General features: G+C 44.3%; 1 protein-coding gene across 5 annotated transcripts in view; it reads right to left on the minus strand.

The window, feature by feature from the left end:
- The window catches only part of Tmem164 (transmembrane protein 164), a 174,011-nt gene extending 169,242 nt beyond the window's left edge, over positions 1 to 4,769 (minus strand). Inside the window, exons 1-2 of one of the 5 annotated variants that reach the window (XM_042690034.1) lie at positions 4,633 to 4,710; positions 3,246 to 3,909 (exon numbers count right to left, since the gene is read on the minus strand). In XM_042690034.1, the coding sequence (XP_042545968.1) occupies positions 3,246 to 3,632 (387 nt within the window). In that variant the 5' untranslated portion in view covers positions 3,633 to 3,909; positions 4,633 to 4,710. Of the gene's footprint in view, positions 1 to 2,238; positions 2,292 to 3,245; positions 3,910 to 4,259; positions 4,353 to 4,632 lie in introns of those variants that run through there. The other 4 variants (XM_042690035.1, XM_042690040.1, XM_042690039.1 and 1 more) reach the window with 4 other exon arrangements.
- Between the last annotated feature and the right edge of the window lie 12,558 nt (positions 4,770 to 17,327).

Genomic DNA, 17,327 nt, shown 5'->3' on the forward strand with positions numbered 1-17,327 from the left:
TTTGCAGACTGAAAAATGGTGGGCCAAAAGGTAACAAAATTCCCTCTGAATTCTCTACTTACTAGCTAAGCAGTATCATCCTTGTGACAAACTTACATCCACTCTGAGGAAGAAAGCCATACGTTACTGCTGCATTATAGCCTAATTTGACTAATTCATTTTTAAAACACTTCTTTTTTTTTTTTTTGGCCGGTCGTGGGGCTTGAACTCTGGGCCTGAGCACTGTCCCTGCGCTCTTTAGCTCAAGGCAAGCCCTCTACTGCTTGAGCCACAGTGCCACTTCCGGTTTTCTAGTGTTTATTGGAGATAAGAGTCTCACGGACTTTCCAGCTGGGGCTGGCTTTGAACTTCGATGCTTAGACCTCAGCCTCCAGAGTAGCTAGGATTACAGGCATGAGCCACCAGCGCCCGGCCAAAACACTTCTTTATATTCTATCTCGCCCTTGAAAGAGACAAGGTCATAGGAAACATTTTAACATGCCTTTCTTCAGGCCTAAGCTTATCTATCACAACCCTAAATAAGATAAATGCGTATGAGAGTGCTTTATAGATAGTAAAGTGCTAAATAAAAGTAAGGTATTATTAACCTCACCTACTCTCATTAGTCACTGCTACAATGTGCCAACCATCTGTTAATTTTTTAAGCACTCACATCAACTTTAAAAAAAAATCCATACATTCCTACTTGCAGGGAACAGCCACACAAAGGGTATAGAATATCAAAGGCTAGGTTCCCCTCCTTCCCCCCTCTCCCCCCCCCCTCGCCTACACACGCGCGCACGCGCGTGCGCGCGCGCGCGCACACACACACACACACACACACACACACACACACACACACACACACACACGGTGATAGAAAGCAATGTTTTGGGATAAAGGACAAAGGAATATACTCCTGGTAGGGCTCAAGAATTTCTCAGCATGACTCTGCTCCCTTCCCTCAGTGTTTAAGCTAAGTGCAGGACAGGAGAAAAACCACAGGTGTCAGAAATCAGTGCAAAGTCTCCCAAACATACATCTAAGTGCTATCATCCTCTGCATGTGTAAGGCTTACTAGAAGCCACAGGGATCACAACATACATGGGGGCTGGCTACCTGACATCCACAGAGAAAACACTAGTTTTAATAACATTCATGGAAAAGACACTGGTTTTCTTTTTCCACAAAAGCTGGTCAGAAAGAAAGGCCTTCAGAAGAGCTCTCTGACATATCTTCATCTGCTGCGTATGGAGAAAAGAATCACGGAATGTGTACTGCCAAAAACCAAGAGTACAGCTCTGCATCATTCTGCAGATGAGCAAACTGAGACCCAAGAAGTGCTCTTTTCCCAAAGTCACATAACTCATTAATGCTAGCCTTAGGCCTCCTAAATCTAAAAGCCTCTTAAATCTTCCCTCTAAAATCACGGTGCTGCCAGATTTGAAGTCATCACAGCCACAGCAGCCCTTGAGATTGAATTTAGTTCTTTGTTGACCTTCTAGATATGTGGTTGCCAGAGGCCTCAAGACCCCTTTGTAGAAGGAGCACCTCTGACCCTCACCACCTGCCACCCTAAAAAAGCACTCCTGTGCAGAGAGCCTTCCACAGCAGCGGCTGAGATGTGTTTTTTCTGGGTAACAAAAAGCCCATTCATAAACAAGAAAGAAAGAGGACTGGCTCAAACTTACACAGAAGGTCTAGCTGGGCCAGCCCTGGATTTCCTGTGAATGGCATCACTTCCCAAGATGCCCTCTCTGAAACAAAAAGACTGCCCATTCCATCTCCATTCCATGCTTATAGCCACCCAGTCAATAATGCCTCATCATTCAAGCGATCCACACCTCCTTGCCACATGTGCATACTGGGAGAGACCACAGGTCATTTACTACATTTTACAGATTAGGAAACTGAGGCCAGGGATGTGCCACCAAACATTAGTTCCTAGGAACACAGTTGCTAGCAAGTCTCTGAGCCATGAATAGACAGTACAGTGCTCATCTGCCTCTCTTGCCTTGCCTCAGGGCTGTCCCACCACCCACTACCACCCTCAACTTGAGACTGACAGCCTGTTCCAGATGCTAATTCATCTGCTGGATGCAGGCAAGTGACCTATCACTAAGCTCTAGTGAGGCAGTAAAATTGAGATAACAATCTTAACCTCCTGCCCCATATAAGGTTGTCACAAACTGTCTACAAATATAAAAGCAATAAAGATGCTAATGATAGGTTTCTAAATTGCCCTTAAATAAAACCCACCAGTTTTCCACAGGCTGAACTGTAAAAAAGATGGAATCACTGTCCCATGCTCCCTTTTTTCCTCTTCTTCTTCCTCCTCCTCCTCCTCCTCCTCCTCCTCCTCCTCCTCCTCCTCCTCTTCGTCCTCCACCTCCTCGTCCTCCTCCTCCTCTCTCTGCACAGGCTGAGTACTGAAAAGCAGTTTCACTCTTGGTCTTCACCCAGATTATTTTTCTGTATTTGGAAATTTCTCTTTCAATCCCTTTTTGTTTTCCATAGCATAGCTAATAGCTAGAAGTTTGGAAGATAAAGAAATCAGTTCTCTGATCACCCCTGGAGACCAAATGTGTGATAAGATGGAAAGGTTCCCAAAGAGTAAGTAAATACCCTTTCATCAGAGATAGGAGATAGAGATCACCAGCTCCACATTCCCCAGTGAGCCTGGTCTGCTTTAGAGAGCTCCTGGTAGGCGTCTGGGGTTGCTGTAGCACCTTAGAACTCAAAGACCTCGCTCACCCTAAGATCATAAATTTCCAAATGAAAGTCATTAACAGAAACCCGTAAATTATTTCCCCAAAATACCACAGTGAAGATAAGGAAGCTTACATGACCACCTCCCGGGAAGGAATAACACTAGGCCCCTGAGAAATTAAGTACTGGAAAAGACAAGAGGGCCGAGCCACTGAAGTGATTCAGAAAGGGCACCTGGCTGGGGCTGGACTTCCTGCTTGGGGAAGGCCAGGCAAGGGCAGCACTGGAAAGGTGGGAGGGGCTTGGGGCTTGCATGTTGCCCTTCTAAGGTTCACACACAAGCTTCCTCACCTCCACTGTGGCGCTGACACTTGGTGCAAAAGTGAAAAAAAAAACAAATCTGAAATTAACACAAAGGTAACCACTAACTGGAAAATCATTTTTAAGGGTCCCATTTTCCATAGGGATGAAAGAAGTGTATCTACACTGTGGAGCTTCCTGAGCACACAAATGAGTCTTATCACTTAGGCTGCCCAGGAAAAAGTCAACAGACTCACATGCATCATGGTGACCAGGTGACAGGGGTTGAGCAGGTAGATGACGGTCCTGGTGGCGAACTTAAAGCCCACCTCTACCCCGAAGGTCAGGCACAGGGCTACTAAGAGCAGATTCTTGCTCAGGCTCTCCTTGCCTTCCTCTGGCCGCTGGGTCACCTGCTGTGGCTGGCTGCCACGGCCACCCCTACCGTCCTCCGTTCGCCTCAGGATGTGCCGCAGGGCCACCAGTATCTCCAATAGGGCCAGAGTCAGAACCACCACACTTTCCAGCAGCCGCTGCTGCCAAGAGAGGAAGGCAGCACAGTCGGGGCCCCCATTGCCTGCAAAACTGGGGTCCACGCCCCCATAGAGCCAGTCCAGGAGACTTTCGTAGCTATACCGGGACATGATGTAAAGTGGCTCTTGACCACCGTGCGGGAAGCAAGAGCGAGATGGAATAAGAGCTCAGGGTCGCCTGGGTGGTGGTACATGTAAGGAGGGCACCTCCCGCCACCCACCTCCCTTCGGACACCGGGGCACCTAGAGCAAGAAGGGATGGGCAGCTACACGCAAGGCCCGGGGTAATGTGCTGGATCTAACTTGTCCCCACGGCTGTCTGGGGGAGCCCCCCGCGCTTCTCCAGTGGCCACCAACGAGGCAGGGTTGAAAGGAGCCGTTGGCCAATCTAAAAGGAAGGAGAGGAGAAAAAAAAAGGTCTCAAAGAGGCAATTGCATCGGGAATTAACGAAGCAGGGAGGGGTAACTAGCATGGGCAAGGAAAGGGGAACCGGGGTAGTGGCAAAGCAAGCAGGGGTTAGGGAAGCCAGACGCCGAGAGGGTAAGGGTGGAGGCCGAGGGGACCCGGCACTGCCGAGGGTGCAAAGTGGGAAGGGGAGGGAGGCCAACAGGGTGAGAGCAAAGGGACACGCGGAGGCTAGGAGAGGAGCCGGTAGGGCCAGACAGGCAGGGAGGGCGACAGGGATGGCAGGGGTGCCGGACTCCACGTCTCACGCTCTGCTCAGAGAGATCGCTTACTCCTGCAACCGCGTGGCCGTCTCTGTCCCCAGCTAGCAACTTCGCCGCGGACGGCCCCTCCAACCAATTTACAGCCGTCCGGGTCGGTCCAGCCTCCCGCCTCCCGGGTACACCCCCGAGCCCCCAGCTCCACCCCCGGCCCCAGACGCCAGCCCTCCGAGCAGCACCACCCTCCGCCCGAGGCCCGCCCGGGACCAGCCCCCCTCTCCCTGGCAGCAGCAGGAGGAAGCGGAGAGGGAGGGCGGAAGGCTGAGCCAGCCCAGAGCCGGGTTGCAGCGGCCCCCACCCTCCGCCCCAGCACCGCGGTATCTTCCCGCGCCTCCCGCCCCGGCTCCAGGGACGGGCCGCCGCACCCCACGGGGGCTGCACTTACCGGCAGCCTGACCCCGCGGCCCAGGCTTGGGCGCGATCGCTCGGTTCCTTGTGCTCTCTGCGCCCCAGCACTTCGCTCCTCAGGCGGCCGGGGCCGCAGCCACCGCTGCCACCACCGCCTCCGCGCAGGGCTGCACCTCCCCGTCGTCTTCCTCCCCCCCCCCCCCCAGCAGCAGCGGCACTAGCTTCCTCCTTCTTCCCCTCCCTCTCTCCACCTCCTCGCCGCCACCTTCCCCCCGCCCTTGTCCCTCCCCACGTCCAGTTCAATCTCCCTACCACCTTCCCACACGTCCTCAGGCCACCAAAACTCCGCCTTGCCTGCCCTGCGGGGTCTCCCGCAACCCCCCCTCCCAGCCCCCCTTTCACCGTTCACACTTCCCTGCCAAGCTCCTCGGCCCTCCCCCTCCCACCCAGTTGCTTCCCTCCAGAGACTCAATCTCCTCCTCCTCCTTCTCCCCCCTCCTCCCCCTCCCCCTCCCCCTCCTCCTCCCCCTCCTCCTCCCCCTCCTCCCCCTCCTCCTCCTCCTCCTCCTCTGCCGACGCTGTCGCCTCCGCCTCCTCCTCTTCCTCCTCCTCTTCCTCCTCTGCCTCCTCCTTGTTCTCGTGGCCTGCCTAGTCTTGTCTCCTGCACTCTGAGCTTGCACGCATGCACGACCGCCCTACCCTTCTTTGCCACGGTGACACAAGTCGCCTCCCCTAGGGGGAAGCCTGGTTAACCGACTCCGCCTCCAGTGCCCCGCTTTTCCAGTCACTTCTTTGGACACTGGCACATAGTAGGCACCCAGCAGTCCTCACTAACTTCTGGCAGAACGCAGAAGACTGGCGCGTGTGGAGAACTGCAGCGGGGCAAGCTTGGCTTTGGGGGTATTGCTGAGACTGGCTTTCTAAACCCGTCCCCATTTTATCTGCCGCGAAATGGTAGATTTACTTAAAACCACGAAAGTGAGGGTGTCATCTCCCACCCTTCTTAGTCATGCCCTACTCCCCCACTTCGTGCCTGAGCTTCCTTTTCCTGCTTCTCTCCCTCCAGCTCAGGTTTGTGTTTTTCTTTCTACCTCCAGCCACACAGTTCAGCGCTGCCCGTCCTCCACCCCACCCCTTTCCCCTCTCTCGGGTCGCGCCTTTTGTGGGAGACTAACAGGAGGAAACGCAGCTTCCCCTGACCTCTTTCCCTCCTCCCTCCCTGGGAGAGAGCAGCTGCTTCCTAACACACACATGTAAAGGGCATCCAGGACAATGTGAGTGCTGTCCAGGAGCAGGGTCTCCTCTTCACAACTGCTTTCCACCTAGCACTGGATTTGATTTGCTTGGGACAAGGAAATAGGAAAATGACTGCATAGGAATCCACCTCATGTTGCTTTTATATTTATTGAGGACTCACAGTAAGAATACCCAGCAAGACACTATTAGGCACCTTGCCTAGGAAACACTTTCAGATATTGGCAGCCAACTAGGTTCAAAACAAAATATAATCAGGCTATTGCCCTCCAGTCCTTTCCAAGTCTAGCTTTTTTCTGACAAAGCTACATACTCTTGTCTAATGCCAAGCTTTGTGCAGCATCTACCATAGGTATGATAGTCTTCGGGTGCTAATTAAGAAAGAACAGCAACAAAGAAAAATTAATTCAGAGGCTCATTCTTTTGTTCTCCTTAGATGTTTAGGTAAATCCTCAGCAACATAACAACGAGATCTCCTGGCAATGGCGTGTAGCATCTGGAGACCTCAATTCCTATTTTCCCAGAAGTAAGAATGAGCCTATAGCACTCCTTAGTTTGCAAAATGACTGTCTTTAATGAGTATAGCTAGGCCAATTCTTTTACCTGAACCACAATTTCCTCTTTTTTTCTGGTAAATAGCAAAGTGTTATTAGGATTTAGATTCTAACTTATCCCATTTATGCCAGTTACTTGCTATGTCACCTTGGGCAATTTACACAACCACTCTGTATCTCTATTTCCTATTTAATAATTGAAAGATAGTATTGCCTGCCTGCTTCATCTACTTTGTAGGGCTGTGCACATTTAAGTGAGTTGAATTTTACAGAACATTATGTAGTATCTTGTGCATACACATTAGCCACTAAATGCTACCTGTTGTTAGATAATATGTACATTTGCAAGTGAGCTTATGTATATGGACACACACACACACACACACATACACACACACACACACACACACACACACACACAAATCCAACGTTCTCCTGGACATCTGCATAAACAATCCTACACAACTTTCAAAGCTTGTGGAAAATCATACTCTTCCCAATTCCCTACCCAGTTCCCAGAGTTCCCTCCCCCCTCCAAGAGTCTATAGCATTTTTTGACCACTACTCATTTTATTCTGAAATACATACTGTCTTCCATTCTTCTCTCTTTGTGAATCCTGCCTCCCATACTCAGCTTTTTGAAAGCAAGGTAAGGGTCTTAATTTGTTCTAAAAGTCCCCTTCAACACCTAGCATATTAAACATATAGTAAACATTAAATAAACACCAGGAGACTGTTGTCCCATAGTTATGAAAAAGGAAAGAAAGAACTGAGCTCAACTGGTGTGCCATTTCAGAAATGAAGAAAACTTCAGACAAATGTCCTGATCATTGCTTTGCTGGGACACAGTCCAGAGTCGTCTTGTCTCCAGACATTAACAAAAGCAAATGAACTTTGCTTTTTAAGGAGAGCTTTGTAACATACAGTAAAAAGGGAAACCTGGTTCAGTTCAGAGACCTTAGTGATAATTTTCCAGGCAAACTGAGGGAACAGGACTAGAAATAGTCTGTAAGACACCTGCTGGGTATGTGGTTTCTATGAACTCAGGCTTTTCAATCCTTGATTGAATTTGTTTTTAACATTTGTATATGGGACAAAAGTTTGAACTCAGGGCCTTGGACTTGCTAGGTAGGGGTTCTACTACTTGAGCTACCCCTCCAGCTATTATTTAAATCTTAAGCCAGAAAGCTGATCTGGCTTAGTCATATGAGTCACTTCCCTTGAGGAAACAATGTCCTAAATATTTTTGGTCTAAAGTGCTTTCCCAGTTGTAAGCCTAAGTGACCTCCTGTGGTGTGGTGTGGAGAATGAAAAATCAGAAGTTATTATTTCTATATATTGTGGGCAACCTAAGGGCTCAGAAAAGTGAAGCGACCTGCCCAAGATCACACAAATTAATGAGAGAGCCAAGGCCCAGAACTTGAAGTTAGAATCTGTGACCCAGTGTTCTTACAACAGTATCAAGCAAGAGCCAGTGCTTTGTCTGTAACTTGGCCATCTAACCTTTACTCCTCCTGCAGTTTATTATTTGAATCCACTCCTGTCCTCCTATCCACAATAGACCTTGAAATCAAGCTGGGTGCTGGTGGCTCATGCCTGTAATCCTGACTACTCAGAAGGCTGAGATCTGAGGATCTCATTTCTAAGTCAGCCCTGTTAGTAAACTCCTATGAGACTCTTACCTCTAATTAACCACCAGAAAACCAGAAGTGGCACTGTGGCTCAAAGTTAGGTAGAGCACTATTAGCCTTAAACAAAAATGCTCAGAGACAGCACTCATGCCTTGAATTTAAGTCCCATGACCGACAAAAAAAAAAAAAAAAAAAGAACCTGAAAGTCAGATGCATGTGTGAGCTCCCACAAAGCAAAATACAATGCACAATCCCGATATTATATGAAGTGTTATCAGTAAAAATAAACTGCATGTGTATGGTGGAAAATTAAGAGGGAGGTCTTTGTCTTAATCTGTCTGCTCACTGTTTCTCCCGCTCCCATTCATTCAACCCCAGCATTCATTTCAGACATATTCACAAGCCTCTATTATGTGCCTAAGAACGTTGTAGACCCACAAGCAATTCTTGCCCTGGAGGAGCTTAAAATCCAGCTAAGGCATGACTCAGAAACTTATATAACAATACAAAAGGGTATATAAACCCTAGCCCAACAGATGAGACCAGGGGAGTGGAGAACAATTCGTAAGGAGTCCAACACTACACAAAAGTCATCAAAAGTCTTTTGTGAGGACAAAGATCAGCATGGCTGGCATCCTCAAAGGAAGGAGAAAGCCTTCTGTGGCACTGGCAGTGCTAAGTCTTTTTCTGGTTGTTGTTACACTGTATACATATATGGAAACACTCAGAGGTACAAACTTTAGAGTTGTGCACCATGCTTTGTAGCAGTCATACGTCAATTTTAAGGAGTTCAGAAAAGAGAAAAATATTCTCCCCAGGAGTTGAAATTATCAGGGCTATTATGGGGAAAGAGCAGCCATTTGAAGATTTAAATAAATGCAATCCAGTAGTTGTTAGCTCTGGCTGCACTTGAACATTCCCTGAGCAGCCTTTTAGAAATACTGAATTTAGGGCTAGAAGTATAGCTCAAACTGGTAGAGGGGCTGCCTAACAAACATAATGTCCAGAGTTCAAACCCCAATACTACCACCAAAAGAAAAACAGTAAGTCTTGGGTTACACACCAGGGCAACACAGTCAGAAATTCTGGAAACAGAGCTTTAAAGTGGGAATAATTTAAGCCAAGATTGAAAAACACTACAGGTTTAGTCACGATGGTGATCAAAAAAGATACAGTATCTCAATTTACTCTCTGACAAAACAGCCCTGAGAGGTAGTCACACATATTTTACAGATATTATAGGTATTTTACAGATGAGAAAGATGGAATCTTAGATCATACTTCCTGTGCATGGCAAAGGTGAGATTTCATCTGAGATCTTCTAGCCCCAAACCTAATGACCTAAGCCCATATACAACATGGACTGTCAACAGGGCATATCACTTGGAGACGACAGTAAACCTTTTTTCCTTAATTTCATTGGGGTAACAAAAACAGGCTTAATACTGATATGACTCTAATTCAATCAAATTATCATTCTTCTCTATACTCCCCATCAGAATTCCCTGCTTAAATCCCAACATAACACAGAATGAACACCACTACTCCCCAACTTCTGCCATCCTTCAATCCCAAACTATCCCAGGCCTTGGGCCCTAGTTGCTTGATCTTTGTGGGCTATTCCCAATTTTTAGATCTTTCTCCTTTCTTTCCTTATCTTTTCTTTCCCTTTTCGTTCAGACAAGGTCTTGTTATATGACCCAGGCTGGCCTGGAACTGTCAATTCTCTTGCCTCAGCATCTTAAATACTAGGATTATAGGCTTGACAACTAAGTCAGGGTCCAATTTTCTAGATTTCCCAAGTCCATTGCTACATGCTATCTCTTTTCCCTTGGTAGAAATCATTTAACTATTTTATTTGACAGTCCTGTGGCTTGAGCTCAAGGCCTGGGCATTGTCCCTGAGCTTTCTTTTGCTTAAGGCTAGCACTCTACCACTTGATCCACAGTGCTACTTCTAGTTTTTTTCTGTTTATATGGTACTGACGAATTGAACCCAGGGCTTCATGCTTCCTAAGCAATTACATTTGCAGCCCCATATAACTATTTTAAATGGTTTTAGTGGTATTGATGCAGCTTTTACACTTTCTCTTCATTCAGTGTTGTAAGCTTAAGGCAATGATAACTTGAGTTGCAATATGCAGAGTTCTTTAATCACAGCTGTGATAGCTAGGGATGTATGTGCTCAGCATGTGGGGCCCTAATTTCATTCCCCAGCAGTAGGAAAAGTAACATAGCTGTGAGATTTAGATAATCACAAAGCTTGCATTCTATCTCCTGGCTTGACTTTTACTGATTTGTTTTTTTTTAAGAGATAGGATATTGGGCTGGGAAGGTGACTCAATGGTAGACTGCTTGCCTCACATGCATGAGGCCCTGGGTTCGATTCCTCAGCACCACATAAACAGAAAAAGCTGGAAGTGGCACTGTGGCTCGAGTGGTAGAGCGCTAGCTTTGAGTTGAAGAGCTGAGGGACAGTGCTCAGGCCCAGAGTTCAAGCCCCAAGACAACAGAACAAAAAACAAGAGATGGAGTATTGTTATGCTGCTATGGCTGGTTTCAAACTCCAGTATTCAAGTGATCCTCTTACCTCAACCTCCCTAATACTTTGGTCTGTGGGTATGTGCCACAGTGCTTATTTTGACGGTTTCCTTTCCAGACCAATGTGCTCCAACATTTGAACTGTATTTGTAAGTGTCCTGTAGTTTCCAGATAACAAGCTACCTTTACGAGGTAGCTCCCTAGTATCTGGTGGGTACTTTGCTTACTTGATTGTTTCGATTCCTGAGTTCTAACTGTTAGAAATGCACAACTCTCTTGTGCCCGAAATGAATGGACTCACAAGAGATATAGGAGATTTTGGTCAAGGCGATTTACTTTTGTGCAAAAAGGTGCAATACCATGACTCTACCCAGAGCTAGGCAGGCACACCAGACCGGACAGTTTGCTAGGCTTTTATCCCAATTCAAACTGTCCCTCCTCCTTATCAAGGACTTAGGCTCACACCTAAGTACAATTGTTTACCAAGATTGGAAAGGGGGCCATTCTTTAGTTCCTGTCAAAGGTTTACTTCTCTTCCTCCTCCTCCTCCTCCTCCTCCTCCTCCTCCTCCTCCTCCTCCTCCTCCTTCTCTTCTTCTTCTTCTTCTTCTTTTTGCATCATGACTGTCTAGGAGTGATATAGCTATAGGTGGATGACAAGGTCAGTGGAAAACTCCCACTAATCTTCCTTTTCACTCCATTGATAAAGATTTGTTTTAAAATAAGCAACACAGTTGGTAATTACAATGTATTATTTTAACCCTTTCATCACAAGATTTATCTCCCTAACATGGTAGCAAATAATTCCAGGAAATAACAATACCAAAAATATTAATATACAAAACGTACTCATCACTTATAAAAAGACCTGTCCCCACTCTTTGAGAAAAATATAATAAGAGGTAGATATTACCTGGGTTCTAACCTTGGGCTTTCCACTTACTATCTAACCCACTTCCTGCTTTACTTGTATTAGATTTGATAGAAAGGCATAAATCCTAAACTCTCCCTGCTTCACAAGAATATCTTCAAGATAAATAGGATCACACACAGCAATATAATTGACCTATCATCTCAAAAGTTGATTGCCACCACTCCTTGTTACAATTATAGAAAAATCAGGCTTTAAGGGAAACTATATGAAGCACAGATGTAGCTACATACTAAGAAAAGAAATAAAAGCTTTGGTGGAAGTTCCAAAACATTTTTGATTTGAGAAAAGTGACTTTATTTTCTTTTTTGTCAGTTGTAGGGCTTGAACTCAGGGCTTGGACATTGTCTCTGAGCTTTTTTGCTTAAAATTTACACTCTACCACTTTGAGCCACACTTCTGTTTTTCTGGTGGTTAATTGGAGATGAGTCTCATGGGGGCTTTTCAGCCTGAGCTGGCTTCGAGCTGAGATCGTCAGATCTCAGCCTCTTCAGTAGCTAGGATTATAGGCACGCGCCCCCAGCACCTGGCTGTAAGTGACTTTAAACAGACACTGACATTATTAAATGTTTTGTTTATAAGCTAGAATGCCCAAGCCAAATTGAAGGAAAAGTTCAGGGCTGATGAATTATTCCTCAAGCTTCCAAATGTAAACCTTCTTTTAATTCCATTAATTGATTATTATAGGCGGAAGGGTTTCTTGGCTTACACTCTTAAGCTACCACTTTGTCATCAGAAACTCAAATTAGTATCTTTTGGCTATTTAAATCATGAAGCAGTCAGCCAGTTGTCTTTTTTCCAGGGGTTCCAAGAAAAGTCTGTGGTTAAATGTCATGGCTCACACAGAGCCAAAAACTTGCTGTGACACACTGGGCAACACAGAGAACTCTTGAGGACTTGCCCTGTCATTGACATTGCCTAGGAATGCCTGGCTGGGCAGGAACATCCTGTGATTGAAAGTACAGTATCCTCCTTATCTGTGGGAGGTACATTTGAAGACCCAGACTGAGCTCTATATATACTATGTTTCTTCCCATTCATACTTAGACATATTTTAATAATTTTTGCATCTGAACTAGGCATTTATCAGTCACAGTGACGATGACTTTTACGGTTGAAGGTGTAACAGCAAAACCAGCACAAATTTCTTTTACTTCTTCATGATTTCATAAATAAAAGATTCATTCTTACCACAAATCTCAGCAATTTTGGTGTATCTTTTTTTTCTTTCAGCATATATTTCCTTTTGATTATTTCAAAAATGCTTACCTTTTCATTTAAAGGAAGTACTTAAGAGCTTGTGCTTAGTATATTCAAATTGTTGCACATCACTAACTCTTGTACTTTGGGGCCATTAGTGAGTGATTAAACACAAGTACTTGATACTAGCACTGATACCAGGCCTTTCAATCGGATTACTGAGATAACTACTTAATAATGAATAGGTGAGTACTGTATGTCGTGTGGACAGAGTGTAACAGGCAGGACTGCTACCTGATTTCATCATTTTAATGAGCATTGTACACAATTTAAAACATTGAGATTGATCATAGGTGATAAACTGCACAAAACAACATCACAGACTGCAGGAGAGGGGACTGGTGAGCAAGACCCCTTAATTGGGTTCAGCTAGCAAAAAACAAATCACTCTTTTGGATTTGAGCAATTAGTCTCTGAATTCCTTTCTAGCTTGAATGTTCCTTCAAAACAACTAGGAAGATTCATGTGAAAGAACTGGTCTTACCAATTTTGAACCTATTTTCTCTTTTCTGTCTAGACCACAAAAGAGTAATGAAGGAATCGTTCCACTGAATAGAGACATAAACATTCATTCCACACTAAGCTCGCCACAGATGTATGGAAGTTGGAAGCCTCAGAGTCTTCCTGAGGAAGATTTTTTCTTATGGGCTGTTGTTTCAATAACATGTATTGAGGGCTTCTAAGTTTCCAAGACTATGAAAAACCAGATATGTTATTGCCAAAATTTCACAGACACCTTATTGAGGAAACATTAGGATACTTAAATGTATATCCTTTGTTTTTGCTGAGGTTGAATGTTGGAAAAAATATTTTCAGCCCCTGATGTTAAAACTACATTAACATAAAAATAAATTATGAGCTTTGTCTCCTGAATGGATATTTGAATAGCTAAGTACATTAACATATTGAACTTGAAGTTCAATATGGGTTCAAATCTTTGCCAAGGATGAGTTCTTTTAGCCCCAGGTAAGTGACTTAATCTCTCAGAGCCCTTTTCTTCATCCATGATATGTTATTCTCAGTATCTTTCCACCTTAGAGGGAGGTAGTGAGGACCAATGAGGTACTATGGATAGAAAGTCAGTAGCACCTTATCTGGCAAATAAGTACATCAATAACTTTAAGCATTTCCCCTCTTCGATTCTAAATATTCATGTTTTAACCCTAAAGTAGAAATCAAGACTACCCCACCCCAAGTAGGTCAAGTGGGACAATTCCTATTGAATATCTTTCATGTCTGTAGCCTCAGGTGGAACTGACATCCTACCCTGCCACCATATATCTGGCATGTTATTAAGAATCACATCATTTCCTTCAGGGAAGGGAGACGAAAAGTAAGGGGGGGAGGGGATGCCCAACATTTGCTACATGTGTGATTGATTTTGAGATGTGGGCAAGCTGGCAGTTTGTAGTTGCTCTTTTCCTGAATGGTAATTCTGTCAGAAATCAATATGCTGAAAGGAGTTTTGGAAAGCTTGCTTGGGAACCCCAGGAGGATTCTGAGAGCCATTGGCTACATCCATGCCAGCCCTTGGCAAGCCATTTATGTTACCCTGCTACTCCATTTGAAAGGTGTCCATTCCAGTTGCTATGTTGCCATGATACATTTCTCCTTGCATGTAACAGGGAGGCTGTGAGGTTGGATCCATGGCCCCCAAAATGGAGTCAGATGGGAGGAGGCAGATGCTGTTTGACTTGAAATTACTAAAAGGTACTGATAATAACATACCCTCACAAGGATCAAGTAACTATTTATTTTTAGAGGTCATGGGGCTTGAACTCTAGGCCTGGGCCTTGTCCCTCAACTCTTCAGCTCAAGGTGAGCACTCTACCACTTGAGCCACAGTGCCACTTCCAGTTTTCTGGTGGTTAACTGGAGATAAGAGTCTCACAGACTTCCTGTCCGGGCTGGCTTTGATCTGAGATCCTCAGATTTCAGCTGAGCCACCAGTGTCCAGCGGGTCAAGTAACTTTGTATCTCTTCTGAGAAATCTTGGGAAGGACTATGGCAATAACAATCAGTTTCCAAATTTACATTTGGGTAAGAATCTATCTACATGCATTATGAACAATAATAGTATAATAACAAAATAACAATTCCCATTTACTCAGTAGTTATGTGCTGTTATTCCAACCCTGTGAGGAAACTGAGACATAGAAAGAGGAGGCCAAGTTGAGAGAGAGAGAGAGGCAGACAGACAGAGCCAAAGACAGAGACAGAGAGACAGAGACTGAGACAGAGAGAGAGAGAGAGAGAGATCAGGGGAAGGCCTCAATGGTAATGAGAAGGGCAACTTTCCAAGCCAAATCCATCTAAGTTCAGTGTGTTTAGGTCAACTCACACCACCCTGATTTCTTGTCCAGTTTCATATGACTTGTGGCTTGTTCTTACAAGATGCAGGACTAGGTGTGGAAGACCAGATTGTGGATAGAATAGTCTTTCTTTTTGGGAATTGGAGTAAAAAGGCAAGCAGGTCATAGGGAGTTTGAGCAGGATTTCAGCCTGTTTATTTGATTCATCTTGAGCACAATTTAGACCTCTTTCTACTCTGAAAGATGGGTAAGGTTTTAAACTTGCTGCTTCAAATCAGCAAGTATTTAGCTCTTTCAATGACTCATTTGACATACCTGGCATCTGCTTTCAAAGCACTTGGGAATTGAATAGTTTAAGAGCAGTTCTCACATGGATAGTATTCTCCAGATTTTGATGGATTTGTTTCTTAGGAAACAGAAGGAGAAGAAGAGATAAATTATGAGATAGGAATACCCATTTTGCCTTTGGAATGGCTCCCAGCATAAAAATCACATATACAATCAGGGGTTCAAAATAAATATTTTACACTCACTGTTAGTTCACCCCCATGCATCCCAGCCACTTTCTAGAGCCTTGTCCACCTTAAACTACTCTCTGACAGAGCCTTAAGTTCAGTGCTACTTCCTGCCACCTTCTTCCACCTCTTTTCTTTCTCAGTTCTCCATCTGTTTTGTCCTCCAGATTTGGTCTCCAGACACCCACCTTCCCCTGTAAGGGATGCACAGCATGGCCATCAGTCCATAGTACAATTACAGATGTTGTTTCTTTCCATACTTGCTATTTATTTTAATCTGCCTTAGAACACCTTGCAGAAACTCTGTCATAAAAGGTGCAATTTGTCATCGAAGCAGGTGAATGATGAGGTGCATTGATTGCATGAAACTCAGATGGAGAATTTCTACTTTCTCCTTTTGAGTGCACCATCTTTGACAGTCTGTTGCCTATGACTTCTCCAGTTCCTCCAATATTGTACAGCATAATTTAGTACAATCTTAATAATTACCATGAAAGTTCGGAAACAACTATAATAAACTATGATTGCACTTTTTAAAAATAGTCTTGCTATACAGCCCAGGCTGATTTTGAACTTTATATCTTCCTGCTTGAGTCTTTAGAGTGCTAAGGTTACAAGCCTGAGACACAATACCAGGTTTATAATTGGACTCAAATAAGGCAAATATAGCTGTTTATATGGCTCAGATATAGATCACTTACCTAGCTAGCATGTGCAAAACCCTGGGTTCTATCCTTCGCACCCCTGCCCCCCAAAAGCAAATACACATGGATAAAGGGCACATGTGACCTCTATTTAGCATTTTTTTACAATTACTTGTAATGTATAACTTTCAAATAAAAAGGTTAAAACAACTAAAATGTTTTCGTATATAGGATTTTGTCTGAAATTTCTAATTGAAAGATACCAACAGATTACTGGGTTCCAAATGAAAAGGTTAAATGAAATGATTGTGATGACATTGGCCCAACTGTATGCATATTTCAAAACTCAAGATGTGTGCGTCTTTAAAACTGATAAATTTAATTATATGTAATTTGTACTTCAGAAACTGACTTGTAACCACTCTGTTTTAGCAATTTCAAATAAAAATAATAAAATGAAACTGAAAAAAAGAAACAATTGTGAGTGCAGAAGTCATCCTCTAATGAGTATTCAATTGTTTTCATACAGCAAAAAGAAAAAGAAAAAACAGCCCAAATAATATATAGGGAATAGTTTATTTCTTGTGGCACTGTGCTTTTTTTCTTTTACTTTCTTTTCTGGTAGTGCTGGGTGTTGAACCCAGGGCATAACACATGCTAGGCAAGTACTCTTCTATTGAGCTGTACCCTTCACCCTGACCCTGGGCATTGTTTATTTTTTGATTTGCATTCTGTATTTTTCCCCTTTCATCTGAGTCCCTGCAATCACTGAAGTTTATTTTAACTACACTATATGGTCTGATTTGGGTGGGATTGGTTATGTTGGACTACACAAAAGGGCACTCCCAAAATTTTGAATTTTAGGAAAAAGTACTTACCAGCATTCTAAGGCTATTTGTATCTTCTGGGCCTCTACCCTTCCATTTGGCCTCTCTTTTCTTTTCCTTCTCTGCCATATCGTCCTAAAATTAGATTTCATCCTGCTTTCTATAGGAGACAAATCATGCTTGTCTGAAAAGGAAAACATCCCTGGAGAGATTAGACTCTGACTAATTCTCATTTCCAGTATCTAAAGGCAGAGGATTAGATTAA

Source organism: Dipodomys spectabilis, unplaced genomic scaffold (assembly GCF_019054845.1).
Source record: "Dipodomys spectabilis isolate Male_0828 unplaced genomic scaffold, ASM1905484v1 ptg000132l, whole genome shotgun sequence".
Lineage (NCBI taxonomy): Eukaryota > Metazoa > Chordata > Mammalia > Rodentia > Heteromyidae > Dipodomys > Dipodomys spectabilis.